General features: G+C 40.9%; 1 protein-coding gene across 1 annotated transcript in view; it reads right to left on the reverse strand.

Annotated features, from left to right (window-relative positions):
• DNAH12 (dynein axonemal heavy chain 12) overlaps positions 1-18,252 on the reverse strand; it is a 238,892-nt gene that overhangs the window by 58,873 nt on the left and 161,767 nt on the right. Inside the window, exons 47-53 of the mRNA XM_023755751.1 lie at positions 15,674-15,807; positions 14,060-14,222; positions 10,425-10,505; positions 8,138-8,314; positions 3,528-3,659; positions 2,294-2,383; positions 1,353-1,493 (exon numbers count right to left, since the gene is read on the reverse strand). Of these exons, the coding sequence (XP_023611519.1) occupies positions 1,353-1,493; positions 2,294-2,383; positions 3,528-3,659; positions 8,138-8,314; positions 10,425-10,505; positions 14,060-14,222; positions 15,674-15,807 (918 nt within the window). The remainder of the gene's footprint in view (positions 1-1,352; positions 1,494-2,293; positions 2,384-3,527; positions 3,660-8,137; positions 8,315-10,424; positions 10,506-14,059; positions 14,223-15,673; positions 15,808-18,252) is intronic.

Genomic DNA, 18,252 nt, shown 5'->3' on the forward strand with positions numbered 1-18,252 from the left:
CCTCCTGGTTCATGGGTCCAAGCTCAACCACTGAGCCACACGAGCCAAACTTAAGTAAAATATTTTAAATATATTTTTATTAATTTCAGAGAAGAAGGAGAGGGAGATAGAAACATCAATGGGGGCAGTTAGGGGCGACCAGGCAGGCAGGCAGGTGAGCGATTAGGAGCCAGCGGTCCAGGATTGTGAGAGGGATGTCCAACTGCCGGCCCTGGGATCGGGACTAAACCGGCAGTCGGACATCCCCCAAGGGGTCCCAGATTGGAGAGGGTTCAGGCTGGGCTGAGGGGACTCCCCCCAACCCCCATGCACGAATTTCATGCACCGGGCCTCTAGTATTAAATAAATAGGTAGAAAGTAGGAAAACCCACTTTCTACTTTTGACTTTGGAGGAGACCTTGCTGGATACCTCCCTTTAACATTGAATTAAAATGGTAGTGTGGAGGTGTAGACTGGGAAGTCAGGAAAGAACCTGAATACTTTGGCTTCTCTGCTTAATGGAAAGGTTCCAGAAGATTCTACATGTCTTGTGGGTTAAGAGCTTGCAGACCTGGTATGAGACTACTGTGGGGAGGGACAAGAGGTTCAATGGAAGAGCATCCCAAGTAAAATTAATTTTATTTCTTTAACAGGTGTATATAGGTCTACTCCTCTGAAACTAACATTATTAGGAGTACCTACCTAATTGTTACAGCTGATCACTCATTCTATACTCAGGTTGTTCTAAACACATGCTACCATGTATGTTTACCTGCCTTTTTATTTATATTTCCTGCTTCCCTGGGTAGAATTCTGCAAGCTACAGTGTTTTCCTGGTCCTCTGCTAGCCAAATTTACAAAATGATCTTAAAACCATTCTCTGCTCTCCCAGGAAGTTGGCCCCAGGGGCTACTCCATAACAGGTTTCCTTTCAATCATGCCATTGCTTTAGGGGATCTTCCCATGCTCTGCCTCTTAACCCTACTTGGCTCTTCTTACTTCTAACCCTTTGAATTAATTTTTTAATCTGTCACTTCACCCTTTAAGTTTTGGATTTTTCTTTGTTTCTGCCCATCCCTCATCAAACTCCAATTCTCTTTTGGCCCAGGTCCCAATGGGTATAGGTCAGTCTGGCCAATTTCAGTGGTCATCCCTGCTCCCACAGCACCACCACTCACACAGCCCCATCCAGGATATATCACATGAAAGTATTTTCTTCACCTACTAGATACTCAATGTCTGATGTTTATGCTGCAGCAGGACAATTCTTTCTGGTAGCACTTTTAGAAAAGTCTTAACTAGCAAATACATGCATAGATTTTAATTTCTGAGAATATTTCAGTAGAAAATGGATATGTTGATCCTCAAAATACCTTTGCAACTCTGTCATATACTTCCATAGCCATGATCCATTTACACAGACCCTCAGCTGCAGAAGAAGCCTTAGCAATCTTAGGGGGGTCAAATTCAGGGTTTGTTAAATAGTCACCACGAATCTTCTGCATAACATTCACCTACAAAACAAAGATTTAGATCAGATCTTAAAGTTTCAACATATATCACACAATTATGAGGTGAAAAATAATCACATATAGTAAAAAAATTTTGTATACAAAAGTTATGTTGTCTTTAAAAACCAGTCAGTACTTTGAGATAATTTTAAAATAAGCATAATTATAGCTGAAATATAAGTCATTTTTGAGCAAAATATGCAAACTTGTTATAGATATTGAGGGAAAATATTTCTTCTAACAAAATTAAAAGACTTTTGCGGATTTAAGAAAACATGAAGACAAGAAGAAAGGACAATTAAATATTAATAAATAAACAAGGGTACAGATGGAAAAGAATGATTTATACTTTATCTCTCATAAATTTGTGTATCTGATTAATAAACTATTATATGAACACTCTTAAAGAACTTTTACACTAAAACAGTGAATTATTAAATGACTTTCAGTGGTTGGCAACAAGAGTGGGTCTATGCATTATGAGAATTCATAAAATAGTAACAAATGGAATGTCCCTTTATTATTTTAATCCAAAATGGAATATCTCCTTATGTTTTATACTAGAGGCCCAATGCACAAAATTCGTGCAAGGGCCTTGGCCCCAGCCCCTGCCTGCTGCTGCCGTGACCGGGGGCCTCTGCCGCCCCTGCCTCGGCCTCCACCCGCCGTGGCTTTGTCCAGAAGGACGTCCGGTCTAATTAGCATATTATGCTTTTATTATTATAGATAGTATCACATAATATTAAAGATCTTATACATCTCAACAAAGTTACATTTAGTAAAAAAAATTCAATGAAACTCACTGGAATGTTGTCCTTGTCATATTCTTTCAAATCTCTTAAGAAATTCATATCTCCCAGAAGTTTTTTGCTAGGACCCCAGTAATCAAATATCTATAAATAAAATTTTGCAAACTTATTAAATGGATAATTAAAGATGGTTTCTATAAGATTTTTCTTCTTGAAGTTTAAGATATACTTTCCAGAAAAACTATATACTTTGAAAATATTAACTTTTATCTTCTTGGAAATAAAAGATTCCTCTCCCCAAGATCATGTTATACATATCAAATGTTTAAAATATGAACATGAAATTACACATTAAATTTATTATAAAAATTAAACATTGAAAGAGAAATGATATGTGGTGTGTGAGTGTGTGTGTGTCAATGAAAATAACTTGGTTAGGTAAGAGCCTATTTATTTTCTTTATTATCTCAAAGAAGGATAGAATGACCAAAAAAATAATCTAAATTCTTCAATTCAGGGATTCTAACCTAAGTATAAAAAACTAAAAAGAAAATAAGTCTATAACTTTACTTTAGGATGGATGCAATACCTTCCTTTTTTAAGGGATATAGCCTTGAATAATAAATGATCTATAACAGCTAATTTGTATTGTGAGCTTACTGTTTGTGAAGATTTATATATAAGAGCTTTATATGTATTAACTAATCTAATTCTCATTAATTTTATGAGGCAAGTACTATGATAACCCTCTTTTTTCCCTTTCATGTATTTATTTTTTAATAACTCTCTTTGTACAGTTTCACAGAGATTAAGCATATTGCTGAAGATCACATTACTGATGGGAGTGGGATTCCTTAAGACAGGCATTCTGGCTCCAGAGCACATGCTTTTAACAACCTCACTACACTGTAACACAGCAGAATTTTGAATACCCAGAAACAACACCAATGTGGTTATACTATATATCAGATTCCTGAGAATCCTTGCTGGAAAAGCACAGGAATCCCAGTGCTCATTCAATCCCAACCCCATGAGAGTGAGGAACCCTACATAGGCAGAAAAGGAGATGGAATCAATTAGATCCACATTTTTCTGATGCTATACTGCCTCAGCTTTGCTCTGGAATAAATATAGATAATGTTTTCCATAATTTATTCTGAATCCATTTAATCTGGAAGACAATGTTTCTTCCCTGGACTGAGTACTGTTGACATTTAACCTGACAGTAGTTGCTATAAAGTATTCTGTACATTCATGAACATGATTTAAATCTGTGTCTAGTTATTACCTTTCCTCCAGTTCCTGAAGGATCTGTAATTTTTTCTGGTTTTATATCTTTCATGACACAAATAGCAGCCATAACTAGCTTAACACCAGATGGAGGATTCTTCATTGATTTCACAATTGTAATGTCAGATGGCTAAATCGAAAGAAAACAGGATATCTTCAGAATAGTTTATTTCTAAATAGTAAGCTTTTAAAATAATATTGGAGAAACGCATCAATTTTCATTTGAAATTGTAATTGTTTTTTGCTTTGCATCACTATAATAAGCAATAGAGAATTTAGCACAGATTAACAGCAATGGTTTTCAAACATCTGGAAGATCATAGATCCTTATGAGAATATTATGACAGCTATAAACCTTCCAGAAAATATATATTTTTGCACATAAACACAAAATTTGTATGTAATCACACACCAAGCCCATACATGGAACCCAGGTTAAGAACCCTAGTTTAGACAAAGACTTAATTCTATATTTTCTTATATGTAACTAGAGGCCCAATGCATGAAATCATGCAAGAATATGCCTTCCTTTCCCCACTGCTGGCACCGGCTTCCCTCTGGCACCTGGGACCTGGGCTTCCCTCACAGCCCCGGCTTCATCCAGAAGGTGGTCCAGTAGGACATCCAATCTAAATAGCATATAACGCTTTTATTATTAAAGCTATTAGAGGCCTGGTGCACAAATTTGTGCACCAGTGGGGTCCCTCGGCCTGGCCTGCGTGATTGGGCCGAAATCAACTTTCCGACATCCCCCGAGGGGTGCTGGATTGTGAGAGGGTGCAGGCCAGGCGGAGGGACCCCACCACTGCACGATCAGGGCTGGGGAGGGATGCAGGAGGTTGGCCAGCTGGGGAGGGACAGTGGGACGGCTCCAAGGCATGTCTAGCCCGTCTCACTCAGTCCCTTAGCTGGACCCCAGCAGCAAGCTAACCAACCAGTTGGAGTGTCTGCCCCCTGGTGGTCAGTGCACATCATAGCAACTGGTCAACCGGTCGACTGTCTGCCCCCTAGTAGTGCACATCATAGCGAGTGGTTGAGTAGCCTTAACATATCATTAGCATATTATACTTTGATTGGTTGAACAGATGACTGGACACTTAACATATTAGGCTTTTATTATATAGGATTAGTTTTAACTCCCTCACCCAAAAATGTAAGAAGAGGTAGGTCCCAATTCCAAACTTATTTTTTAAAAAGGTATATATTGTTATGACAGATACAATAGATTCACTTACTTAATATCCACTCCAATATCCTCTGACCTCTCTTGCAATTGCTAGAAAGCTAACAATTATATATTTTAGTTTCCCATGCAACTAGAGTTGTGAGAGGTCATTAGGTTCCACCATCAGATCACTTGAATGATAAAAGAACTCAGAATGAGTAAGTGGGGAAATGGGCAGAGTGTGAGACATCTATTTTGCCCACATGGATTATAGTAGAGATGGTGTAGCTCTGTAGGAAGGCTCTGCAAGCTTTTGACTCAGAGGGTCCTCTGGTAGACTATTTCTGCAATTGGGCTTTGAATCATTCCTGACAGCTTAGCCTATGATCTGTTTCTTCAGCTCTTCCAACAATTCTATAATCTATTTGTAAAATTCCCGAAAGAGTACTATCTGCTTATACTAAATAGAGTCAATTCTCATCTCTGCAACTGAACCCTAAGTCATATCAAATACAGTATTTGACACCAAGAATGGTGCAAGCAACAAACTCACAATGAAAAAAGAACCTAATATTGATTAAATCCAATAGCTGGAGGGGTTTGAAAACATTAAGAATCCTGTGAGTTTCAGAGAATGGAGTACTGAATGTCCATGATACACAGTGATAAAATAGTTACTTAGATTAATGCTCATGATCATCTACAATGGAATGCTTATTAAAAACAAGGCTTTGTCAGAATGACTGACTGCTGTGATAAATGTCTAAGGAGAAAATGAAGAAAGACCACTAGGTAGAATGTGGCCTTTAAATGTGCCAGAGAGCAGACAGGAAGAAAATAAGCTCAGGGTTTTTAATTCCTGACTCAAAGCACAGTGAGAGCACTAGGACATTTCTATAAATGCCCTGAAATAATCTCATGTCTTGCCTGGCTGGCGTGCCTCAGTGGTGAGCATCGACCTATGAACCAGGAGGTCACAGTTCGATTCCCAGTGGAGGCGCGTGCCTGGGTTGAAGGCTTGATCTCCAGTGTGGGGCGTGCAGGAGGCAGCTGATCAAGAATTCTCTCTCATCATTGATGTTTCTATCTCTCTCCCTTCCTCTCTGAAATCAATAAAAATAAATAATAATCATCTCATATCTTAAAACTACAAGGCTGATCTTAACTGAAAATCAGATAGAATTTGGTCCTGTGAGATGCTGAATTACCCCTACGTTGAACTCATCATCTTGTCAGGTCACTTACATTAAAGTTAGGGCACTGGTTAGAAAAAAGGCAAGTAGGTAAATTTGGTTTTAATGTAAAAACTCACTACATTATTCTTTGTATTAATTTGCTATGGATATTGAAAACATTTTTTATACATTGGTAGTGGCTTATGGATTGTGGTCAGGCCAAGTAGGTCTAAATTTTCTAACTAATTCACTTAATAAATACTTAGAGCCCTAGACGGTGTGGTTGAGTGGTTAGAGTGTCACCCCCACACCAGAGGGTTGAGGGTTCGATTCCCAGTCAAAGGCATGTACCTGGGTTGCAGGTTCGATCCCCAGACCTTTAGTACTGGGGATCGAGCCTGCAACCCAGGCATGTGTCCTTGAGTGGAATCGAACCTGGGACCTTTTAGTCCACAGGCTGATGCTTTATCCACTGAGCTAAACCAACTAGGACTAGTAGTAATATAAATAGATTTTTGTATTAGATCTGAAAGTGTTGCCTTTTTAATTAAAAAGTTATCAATATTTAAATTGTTAGCCTTAGGTTGCTAATTTTATGTATGTCATGACAGTGACATACAGTGGGTTTTGATACATGTGACACATGGAATATCGCATTGTGGTAAAAATTTGTCATAACAATAGATTGTTGTGTGCTGTTTAAATAATAACCAACATATTAAACCAAAGTATTGCCATACATTAGTACCATTTTATGTAAGTTATTTAGAAGTTGCATTCTTTTCTTCATTGTATATATTTTTATGACTAATGAGAAGAAAACAAAGCTATAATAAATTGTCTTTTAAGAAAATTTAAAGTAATTTGGTCTCTGAGGAAATATTTAATGTATTGAGAGAATTCAACAGGCAAGTGTTATTTCAGCACCATTTGTGATAGCTCTCTATGTTTTGTTATGAGTTTGTGTTAATCAACAATCTGTTTTTATAGCATAGTTTCTTGTAAGTTATGTTGCTAGAATATTCCACTTGTGGGATCATGGCTTTTTCTCTGACACTATTGTATCTTTTTAATTCTTCCATAAATTATTGTTTTAATTAGAAAAAAAGAAGGCAAAGAGTGGTCTGAATATACTGAACCACCATACTACACTGGGCCTCCCTAGTCAACATAAGCTATCTTTCCTGCTCCCTTTGATGAGGTTGTTCTGGTCTTGCCTAAAGTCTTATAAAGCTCTGGATAGTTCAGTTGGTTAGAGCATCACACGCCAAGGTTGTGGGTTTGATCCCCAGTCAAGGTTGTAGGTTTAATCCTCAGGGCACATACATGAATCAACCAGTGAATACATAAATAAATGGAACAAACTGACCTCTCTCTCATCACTAAAAAAAAGAGATACTATATGAAGTCATATACAACACAGTGTAATGCAGATAGGTGCCACCCACATCTGTATGGAGATCTTTAAGTTCTTCTGTACACACATGCTCAAGAGGCTGCAGAAGGGTAGCTCCACATTATCTATATATATAAAAGCCTCAGCAACCATTCTATTGTTTGAATGGTCAACCGGTCACTATGACGCGCACTGATCACCAAGGGGAAGACGCTCAACATACAGGATTGGGCTCCCTCCTGTCTGGATCAGGTCTGTGGGTATTGGGCCAAAACTGGCTATCCGACATCCCCCGAGGGGTCCTGGGCCAGGCCGAGGGACCCCACCAGTGCACGAATCCATGCACTGGGCCTCTGGTTTAACATATGCCTCCTGGTCCATGTACGGAACTACTCTGGCCTCTTGGAGTCTGTTCCATTTTCATTGGAATATCCTGAATGAAAATTATAAATAATATATGAAAAGCAAAAAATAATATAATATATCAAAGAGGAGCTGTTAAGAGTCAAGTTCCAGCCCTGGCTGGGTGGCTTAGTTGGTTGGAATGTAGTCCCATACACCAAAAAGGTTGTGGGTTCGATTCCTGGTTGGGCCTCATATGGGAAGCAACTGAGATGTTTCTATCTCATATCTCTCTCTCTCTCTCTCTCTCTCTCTCTCTCTCTCTCTCTCTCTCTCTCCCCCTCTTCCTCAATCTCTTTTTAAAAACATATCCTCAGGTAAGGATTTTTAAAAAAAAATCAAGTTCAATTTGACTGGACAAAAACAATATAATATCATCCACTGAAATAAAACTACTCCTAATTAACTAAGTAGCTGTACACAATTTTACTTTATTGGCGAAACATAAGGTAACTAATGCAAACACTTGCCTTTAGTGTATCCAGTGCAGAAAGAGCTGCTTCCAAGGCTGGAATTGCCTCAGCTAAGTCACTTTCACACTCATTTTTCAGAAGTTGGGCTTCTTCAGCCTTTCCACTGGCTACCTCTTCATCTAATTTCACAAACTTTCTTTTTGCTTCTACTTGTGCAGACTCTATCTCAATAACCTAAAGAAAAAAATAAAGACAGTTCCTCAAACATTGTATTGCTTTCTCCCTTCTGGATATAAAAGAATGTTTGAAAAGTAGGGAATTTTTAAGGATAGAAGAGCCCAAGATAAAATGAGGAGAAATGCAAATACATGTAACCAAATTTGGTAATAGTCTTTCCACTTTCCTTCAAAAATGAATGAAAGAAACCCAAAGAGATAGCCAATCAAGAGAAAAGGGTAAAGTCCCTAAGATCTAGTGGCAAAATTTGAGGCTTATTTTCTTTTTTTAAATTTATCTTTATTGTTGAAAAGTATTACAGATGTTCCCCTCCCTCCCCCATTGACCCCCTTCACCCTGCTCCTGTCCCCTCAGCGTTATTTAGAACTAGAGGCCCTGTGCACAAAAATTTGTGCACTCAGGGGGGATCCCTCAGCCCAGCCTGTGCCCTCTCGCAGCCTGGGACCCCTCGGGGGATGACCACCTGCTGGCTTAGACCCGCTCCCTGGGGAATTAGGCCTAAGCTGGCAGTCAGACATCGCTCTGGCAGCCCGGGAGTCCTCAGGGGATGCCCACTTGCCAGCAGGGAGCAGGCCTAAGCTGCAGTTGGACATCCTTAGCACTGCTGAGGAGGCGGGAGAGGCTCCCACCACCACCGCTATACTGGCAGCCGTCAGCCTGGCTTGTGGCTGAGCAGCGCTCCCCCTGTGGGAGCGCACTGACCACCAGGGGGAAGCTCCTGCATTGAGCATATGCCCCCCGGTGGTCAGTGTGTGTCATAGCGACCAGTCATTCCCAGTTGTTCTGCTGTTAGGATCAATTTGAATATTACCCTTTTATTATATAGGAGTGCCTGGCCAGCCTGGGTGAGGGGCTGATGGCTGTTTGCAGGCTGGCCATAGCCCCTTCAGTGTGGGGGTCCCCACTGGGGTACCTGGCCAGCCTGGGTGAGTGGCTGAGGGCTATTATCAGTCTGGCCACACACCCTTCAGGGTGGGGGGGGGGTCCTGCTGGGGTACCTGGTCAGTCTGGGTGAGTGGCTGATGGCAGTTTGCAGGCTGGCCAAGCCCCCCAGCAGGGATCCTCACCCCATGAGGGTGTGGCCAGCCTGGGTGAGGGGCTGATGGCTTTTGCAGGCTGGCCACAGCCCCTTCAGTGTGGGGGTCCCCGCTGGGGTGCCTGGCCAGCCTGGGTGAGGGGCTGATGGCTGTTTGCAGGCTGGCTAAGCCCCCCAGCGGAGACCCTTAACCCATGAGGGTGTGGCCAGCCTGGGTGAGGGGCTGATGGCTGTTTGCAGGCTAGCCACAGCCCCTTCAGGGTGGGGGTCCCCACTGGGGTGCCTGGCCATCCTAGGTTAGGGGCTGAGGGCCGTTTGCATGCTGGCCACGGCCCCCAGCCACCCAAGCTCCCAGTGGAGGCTGGCTGGAAGCAGGTATCTGGGATTTATTTACTTTCTATAATTGAAACTTTGTTGCCATGAGCAGGGGCCACAGCTCAGGGCAGGAGGAAAGCTTGGCTTCCTCCATCGCCCGGGCAACCAAACCTCCTGCTTGCTCCAGCTCCGTGGTTGCGGGCCGCCATCTTGGTTGGGTTAATTTGCATATAGTCGCTCTGATTGGCTGGTGGGCATGGCTTAGGGCATAGTGAAGGTACAGTGAATTAGCATCTTTGTCTTTTATTAGTGTAGATAGCTAAGATCTGAAAACAGCCCAAGTGTCCATCAGTAGATGAATGGATAAAAAAAAAAAAACTGTGGTACATTTACACAATGGAATACTATGCAGCTGTAAAAAAGAAGAAGGATCTCTTACCCTTTGAGACAGCATGGAGGGACCTGGAGAGTATTATGCTAATGAAATAAGCCACTCAAAGAAAGACAAGTATCACATGATCTCACTTATATGTGGAATCTAATGAACAAAATAAACTGATGAACAAAATAGACCCAGATACTTTGAAGCATGCAACAGACTGACTATATTTCAGAGGAAAGGGGTAGGAGGCCAGAAGAGATTATCCAAAGAACTTATGGACACAGACAATAGTATGTTAAGGCTTATTTTCAAAGATAATTTTACATATTTCAATTGTCTTCTGACATCAATTAAAAAAAAAAAGGATACTCTACCTGCATCATATGTGCATTTTCAATTTTAGCTTCCTCCAATTTGGGCTGTAACTGAACTAGCTCCAATTTCATTTCACCAACCTAAATAGACAGTTCATCATTAAGTTTTCATAGCTACAATAACTACAGAAACCAAACATAGAAAACTGAAACTTAAATGTATCAGAAAGTATTAGGGCCAGAAAACCTTAACTTTTTCTTCCAGTTATTTACATGACTAGAGGCCCGGTGCACAAAAATTTGTGCACTCCTGGGGGGGGGGACCCTCAGCCCGGCCTGTGCCCTCTCGCAGTCTGGGACCCCTCGGGGGATGACCACCTGCTGGCTTAGGCCCGCTCCCCGGGGGATTGGGCCTAAGCTGGCAATCAGACATCCCTCTGGCAGCCCGGCAGCCCTCGGGGGATGTTCACTTGCCAGCGGGGAGCAGGCCTAAGCTGCAGTCAGACTCCTTAGCGCTGCTGAGGAGGCGGGAGATGCTCCCACCACCACCACTGTACTGGCAGCCGTCAGCCTGGCTTGTGGCTGAGCAGAGCTCCCCCTGTGGGAGCGCATTGACCACCAGGGGGCAGCTCCTGCATTGAGTATCTGTCCCCTGGTGGTCAGTGTGTGTCATAGTGATCAGCATTCCCAGTTGTTCTGCTGTTAGGGTCAGTTTGCATATTACCCATTTATTATATAGGATAGAGGCTTGGTGCATGGGTGGGGGTCAGCTGGTTTGTCCTGAAGGGTGTCCCGGATCAGGGTGGGGGTGCTTGTGGGGTGCCTGGCCAGCCTGGGTGAGGGGCTGAGGGCTATTTGCAGCTGGTCACACCCTCTTCAGGGTGGGGATCCCCACTGGGGTGCCTGGCCAGCCTGGGTGAGGGGCTGATGGCTGTTTGCAGGCTGGCCACACCCCCTTTAGGGTGGGGGTCCCCACTGGGGTGCCTGGCCTGTCCCAGTGAGGGGCTGAGGGCCGTTTTCAGGCTGGCCAAGCCCCTCCCGGTGATGGAAGCTCCCAGCCTCTCCTTTTTTTCTTTTTATTCTGGGATTTATTTACCTTCTATAATTGAAACTTTGTAGCCTTGAGAGGAGCTCAGAGCCAGCCAGGGCGGGCGGGAGGGAAGCTTGGCTTCCTCCATCGCCAGGGGCAACCTAAGCCTCTTGCTCGCTCCAGCTCCGTGGCCATGCCGGCTGTAAGCAGGTATCTGGGCTTTATTTGTCTTCTATAATTGAAACTTTGTTGCTGTGAGTGGAGCTCAGAGCTGGCACGGCAGGTGGGAAGCTTGGCTCCCTCCATCATTGGGGCAATCAAGCCTCCTGCTTGCTCCAGCTCCGTGGCTGCCGGCCGCCATCTTGGTTGGGTTAATTTGCATACAGTCGCTCTGATTGGCTGGTGGGCATGGCTTAAGGCATAGCAAAGGTACGGTCAATTTGCATGTTTGTCTTTTATTAGTGTAGATAAAAGAAATCATGAGAGTGTGGTCAGTTTCCTTTACAAAATATTTTATCTTCCTTGAGTATATGACAGGGCAGCAGGAGAATGCAGTTGCCATGGAAGAAATGCAGACAGAAAAGAAGGTGGCAGCTTGGGGTTATCCCTTTTATATTATCCTATCTAATAATAGACAAACATGGTAATTGACTGTACCTTTGCTACGCCTCCCACTGGCTAATCAGCACGATATGCAAATTAATAGCCAACAAAGATGGCAGCTAATTTGCATACTGCAGGCAGGGTGGGACAGCTCGAACCGCCAGCGCGCTGCCTTCCAGGACAGGCTGGCCGCCTGGGACCCCATCAGCAGGTCCCGGGCGCAGGCCCGCCCCAGAAGCCCCAGCAGCCAGCCTGCCTTGCCACCTTGCCTCCCTGGGACCCAACTGACGGGACCTGGGGCGGCAAGCACGCCTGCCCCAGAAGCCCCAGAAGCTGCCAGATATTGTAGTAACTCTATCAGTAAGCACTCTGAAAGTCAGTGGCATAAATGCACCAATGAAAAGACAGATTATGAGGGTGAATCAAAAACAAAACCCACTTTAAATATAAAGACACATATAGATGAAAAGTAAATGAATTAAGCTGCAGCCAGTTTTGCTCAGTGGATAGAGCATTAGCCCGTGGACTGAAGGGTCCCAGGTTCGATTCCAGTCAAGGGCATGTACCTCAGTTGCTGGCTTGATCCCCAGTCCCTATCAAAGCATGTGCAGGAGGCAACCAATCAATGTGTTTCTCCCTTTCCCTTCACTCTCTCTAAAATTCAATGGAAAAATATCCTTGGGTGAAGATTAACAAAAACAAAGTAAATGGATTAAGTAACATGAAAGAGATTATAAGAAAAATATATTCCAAATTTTGTTGTATAATGGTTATGTTTAAATTATTAACACCTAAGAAATTGGGTGAAGGGTACATATAATATGTTGTAGTATTTTATAGTGTTTTTTTTTTACATTTATGAGATTATTTCAAATTAAAATATTAAAAAATTAAAAAATAATAAAATATTAATTGAAGTGTGTATGCATTACATGAAAAATCTCCTAATTGCTTGTAGCATAATTTATTAAATTGTGCTAAAATTTACAAGGGTTCAATTAAAAAATATCTTAATTCTAAATGATATAATAGAAAATATATAATAGTGCAGTTATAAGCACTTATCTGAAAATAAAAATTTAAAGAAGTGAATTTAAAGAAGGGATTAGCCAAAGAAAATATATGCACAACCCATGGACACAGACAACAGTATGGTGATGGCCAGAGAGAAGTGGGGGGCAAGAGCTGGGTAGAGGGGGCAAAAGGGGGGAAATAGGGACATCCTATATAATAATAATAAAAGGCTAATATGCACATTGACTGAACGGCAGAATGACTGGTTGCTATGATGTGCACTGGCCACCAGGGGGCAGATGCTCAATGCAGGAGCTGCAGCCTGGTGGTCAGTGTACTTCCATATGGGGAGTGCTACTCAGCCAGAAGCTGGCTCATGGCTGGCCAGCGCAGTGGTGGTGGCAGGAGCCTCTCCCACCTCTGTGGCAGCACTAAGAATGTCCAACTAACGGTTTAGACCCGATCCCTTGGGGGCCTAAGCCTTTAGTCGGACATCTCCCGAGGGCTCCCTGGCTGCCAGAAGGATGTCTGACTGCAAGCTTAGGCCTGATCCCCTGGGGAGTGGGCCTAAGTCGACAGGTGGACATCCCCCAAGGGGTCCTGGACTGTGAATGGGCACAGGCCGGGCTGAGGGACCCTCCCCTCCCCCCGAGTGCACAAATTTTTGTGCACTGGGCCTCTAGTTGCTTATATTGAAATAATGCATAATAAGCATTAGAAGACTCATTTTTTAAAACACCAGTCTTTTATTTTACCAGCCATTAAAATAAAAAGACACCCCAGACTTCATATATTCTCTCCAAATTCCAAAAAAAAAGAAAGACTAAAACAAGATGTATCTGAGTCTGTGTGGTCTGGGTAACTTAGTAAACTTCTCTAAAACTCACTTTAATCATCTGTAAGATACAGATCATAAAAGTTTCTACCTCACGGAGCTGTTATGAGGAATAATTGAAGGAATACATGTGAAACATATAACACAGTGCCTGATACATATTATTTCTTACATTTCCTATTATATATTACCATTTTGCGCTGTCAAATGTACCTGAGATTCAGCAAAAGCTAGTTGGTCAAGCCCATTCACGTATCTTTGTTTTGCTTCCACAACAGCTTGTCGCTTCTGAGTCAACAGCTGTCGAAATGAGGCAATAAGTTCAAGATAAGAAGTAGCAGTAACATAGTTATGTCGTCCTAACTCCTGCAAGAACCTAAAAAGAGGCAGATAATATATCTTAATATAAGTAACAGGCTTCAGAAAGTAAGAAGTAAATTCAACATAGCATTAATAACAAGCATTTAAGAATAAAGGTTAATTTTTAAAATTAAAATTTTTTATATGTTTTTATTGGTTTTTAGAGAGAGAGGAAGAGAGAGAGAAACATCATCAACTGACTGTCTCCTCCACACCTCCTACTGGGATCGAGCCTGCAACCTGGGCATGTGCCCTGACAGGGACTCGAACCATGACCTCCTGGTTCCTAGGTTGACGCTCAACCACTGAGTCTCACCCGCTGGGTGAAGTTAATTTTATTTAGAGGGTGCTGAGTACTTGAACTCCATAGAGTTCTAAAATTCTACACATAACCACATTCCAATTTCTTATCTACAAGATATCAAATAGCAATGATGTATTTAAAAAGCACAAATAAATAGATCTGTATCATAGGTGAAAGATATAGGCCTTTTTACATGTTTCATATGAAGATCTAACACTGTAAGGGAACCAAGTTATTGTGTAAGTTAGGCAAGTATAGTAGGAAAGGGGATTGCAGATAGGATAGTAAGAATGAGTCATCATTCTTTGCACAAGTGTGTCACATGTCAGCTGAATGGGGTATGCCAAGAAGTATGAGATTACTACACATACACATGGAAACAATGAAAGCAATGATGTTTCATAGCAAGTATGTAGACTAGAGCCCACGTCTTGATGCAACTGTCCAAGCCAACTATGCTAGCTGGATAGGCAATATACTCTATTCTTAGTGATATGAGCATTTGGGCTTATGTACCTATGAAATGAAAATCTCAGAGATTAACAGAGGTAAAACAGATACTTTTGAAGAATCCACAGCCTACCAACACTCAGTGCCCCATAGCAATATTGGTTCTGTGAAACTTGCTACTCTATCTGACCAGAGTTGGACACTGGACACAAATGAGACTAATCACATTTTGGAACAAATTTGGAATGGGGAGTTGGAAACAGGCAATCAGTCTCTGCCTATAGCTGGAATTGCAAGAAGAAAATAGGGAACTGAGAGGCAGCCAGTTTCCTCCATATGCCTGGGAAGCAGAAAATTCAGTCTGCAAAGAGAAAGAAGTAAGTAGATGTCCAGACAAAAGCAGGAATGAGAAATAAAGAAAAGGCATTTCTGGTTTTAGAATGGCTTTCTAATTCCTACTTCCAGTCACTTCTGAGACCCACCTGAATTCTTTCCCTTAAGCTTTGTGAGACACCTCTGGATCTTTTATGATAAACTCCCCCTTTTTGTTAAAGCTAGATCAAGTACCTTTCTATTACTTGCAATCTGAGGGTCTTTACTAATTAAGTGATCAGAGAGATCTAGAAAACATAGAAACCCTATTAAAATTTTGGACTTTCACAGAAAGAGATGCTTCAAAATATGACATTATTGTAATTTAAGAATTCATTAACCTTTCTGAAAGATCCATAATAGAAGTATGAAAATGTTTGCAGATTGGAACTATCTCTCGTCGTTCAACTTCAGTAAGCTCCAGTGTTTCTAAGAATTTCACAGCTACAAGCTCAAGGGCATCTTCAGGCCATGGCTAAAAATAAGAAAAAGAAAATTTGTAAAATTTAAGATGAATATCCTAATCCAACTATGTAAATTAAGTGCCTTTCTATACAAGAATAATTTAGGGTTGAGAAAATTAAACTCTATTGGGGAAAACAGAATTAGGGGACTGAGGTCACAAGTAAATCTATGAAAGATCTAATTAATATCTCCATAAACTAAAATTAAAGATAACATGAAAGGTCAATGATATTTTCCATATAAAAGCTATACCTCACTGCTTTCCTAACTCTTCCACTTGGATGTATAGGCATCCCAAACTTAGTATGACAGTGGCAGAGGCAGCTAGTTGCCCACCTAATATCTATCAGCCCCTTTTCCTTAGAATTCCAATTATATTCTAGATAGTAACACACCCAGCTAAAAGAGTCCATTTCCTAGACTCCCTTGCAATTCAGAATGGATAAAGACATAGACACAGTTGTTAGGTGGGGATTTCAGGAAAGGCTCTTTAGAGGGTTACATCGAGGTGGCATGCATCATTTTTGCCTTATTTCCCATTATTCTACTTCTTGCCTGGAACACAAGATGTGAAACTTGGAGCTCCAATATCCACCATAGACCATAAGATGACTTTAAGATCGAAACTACATGCTAAGGATAGTAAAGCAGAAAAACTTGGGATTCTGGGACTTTGTTGAGCCACAAAAGCCCCAGTCGGCTTACCTTCAGGTTTTTTTCTATATCAGAGGGAAAACTCTATGTGTTTAGTTTGGGTTTCTGTTACAAATAGCCCATCACAATTCCTAACATTACATCCACAGCTAATCTTTTATTTTCTTCCTCACAAATTTGCTTCTTTTCAAATCTTTCCCGTCTCTGTGACATTCCTTTGCTTTTCCTGGAATATGTCAAGCATGTCCCTGCCTCTGGGCTTTGAACTTGCTGTTCACTCTTGACTAGGACTCTCCTCACCTAAGAATCCCTTTGGTTTACTCCTTCACATCTCTGTTCAAATGCCAACTTATCAGCAAGGTCTTCCCAGAGCATTTTTTCTAAAACTTCATTCCTTCCTTCATTACACTTTCCCTTATCCTGAATTTTTTTTCTTAGCACTTATAAATATTTGATATATAATTATTTGTTCATTTGTTGATTTTCTGTCTCCCCTCTGATTAAAATGTAAAATCCATGAAAGCAAGGACTTTGTTTTTCTCATCACTGCTATCTTTGATATCTAAAATAGAACTTGTCAATATATATTTGAAATATTTATTTGATGAAATTACTTATGTTAAATGAGTAATTAATCTTCATGTGCTTATTAGGATATTTTCCAAATTTCCTTTCACTTAGACTTAACAAGATGCTTGTAATTTTTTCCTTTGTAAGAAAATAATATGTATTTTAAGATCAATTATTTTCAATGTCTGACCCTCTTCCTAGTAAAATTCAAACTTTTTTGGTCAAACACTCCATTAGTAAAAATGTTTTAAGCACACACAGCCAATGTATGCATATTTATTAATATATTATATAGGCATGGTCAAAAGTAGGTTTACAGTTGTGAGCACGCAAAACAGCTTATTTTTGTATTATATATATTTCCATATGAACAACTTTAAATCTACTTTTGCCCACCCCTGTATCCATATGGTTTTATTGTATTAACACATTTTTTAAACCTTAGTAGAGGCTTCTAAAGATTTATTATTAGTGAATTTTTGTCAAAGGCTAGAATAAGTGTCATATGACTTATACATCATTGAAAACATTACAAAAGTTTATCTTTGTGTTCTGAGTGCTTAGTTGTTAATTATCCTGCTAATCATGAAGGTTTAATACTCTCTGTAGCAGTTAGAATGTTTATGGTTAAGACACAGTCTTACCGTGTCTTCAAGGGGGATATTTATAATAAGTTCAGAAGTAGGGTATTTCCAAGTTGCTTAACTTAGAAGTTCAATCATGTCATTGAGGATTCAGTTTTTTCTGTCTTTTTGTTCCACCATTCTCAGTGCATTTTATTTTATCCTTGGGCTTGTCCCAGAATGCTGTGGCAATCGACATTACATCCTCAAGCAACAAGGTGAAAAGACAGAAAAGGACCTTTTCCTACCATGCAATACTTTTTCATAGTAAAAAACACACAACCTCAACAAAACAAAAAATAACAATAAAACACACAACTTTTCCCCAAAGCAAACTTTAACTCAGGACCCTATTGGCAAGGAATGGGTCATGAATAGGCTCATTTATAAGCCAAGTAACAATAATATTGAGAGCACCAATATTTTAGACCAACCAGAAATCAATCTACATAAAGGGTGATTTTCCAAACAATATCACAATTCTGTCAGCAAGGATGGGGTGGGTAGAAAATAACTGTTGATAGGTAATCAATAGTGTCCCCCATGCCATCATAAGCTGATATTGCATGGCATGAGATACCCTGGGGATAAGATTTATCGTTTAACTA

This window comes from Myotis lucifugus, unplaced genomic scaffold, assembly GCF_000147115.1.
Source record: "Myotis lucifugus unplaced genomic scaffold, Myoluc2.0 scaffold_83, whole genome shotgun sequence".
Taxonomy (NCBI): Eukaryota; Metazoa; Chordata; class Mammalia; order Chiroptera; family Vespertilionidae; genus Myotis; species Myotis lucifugus.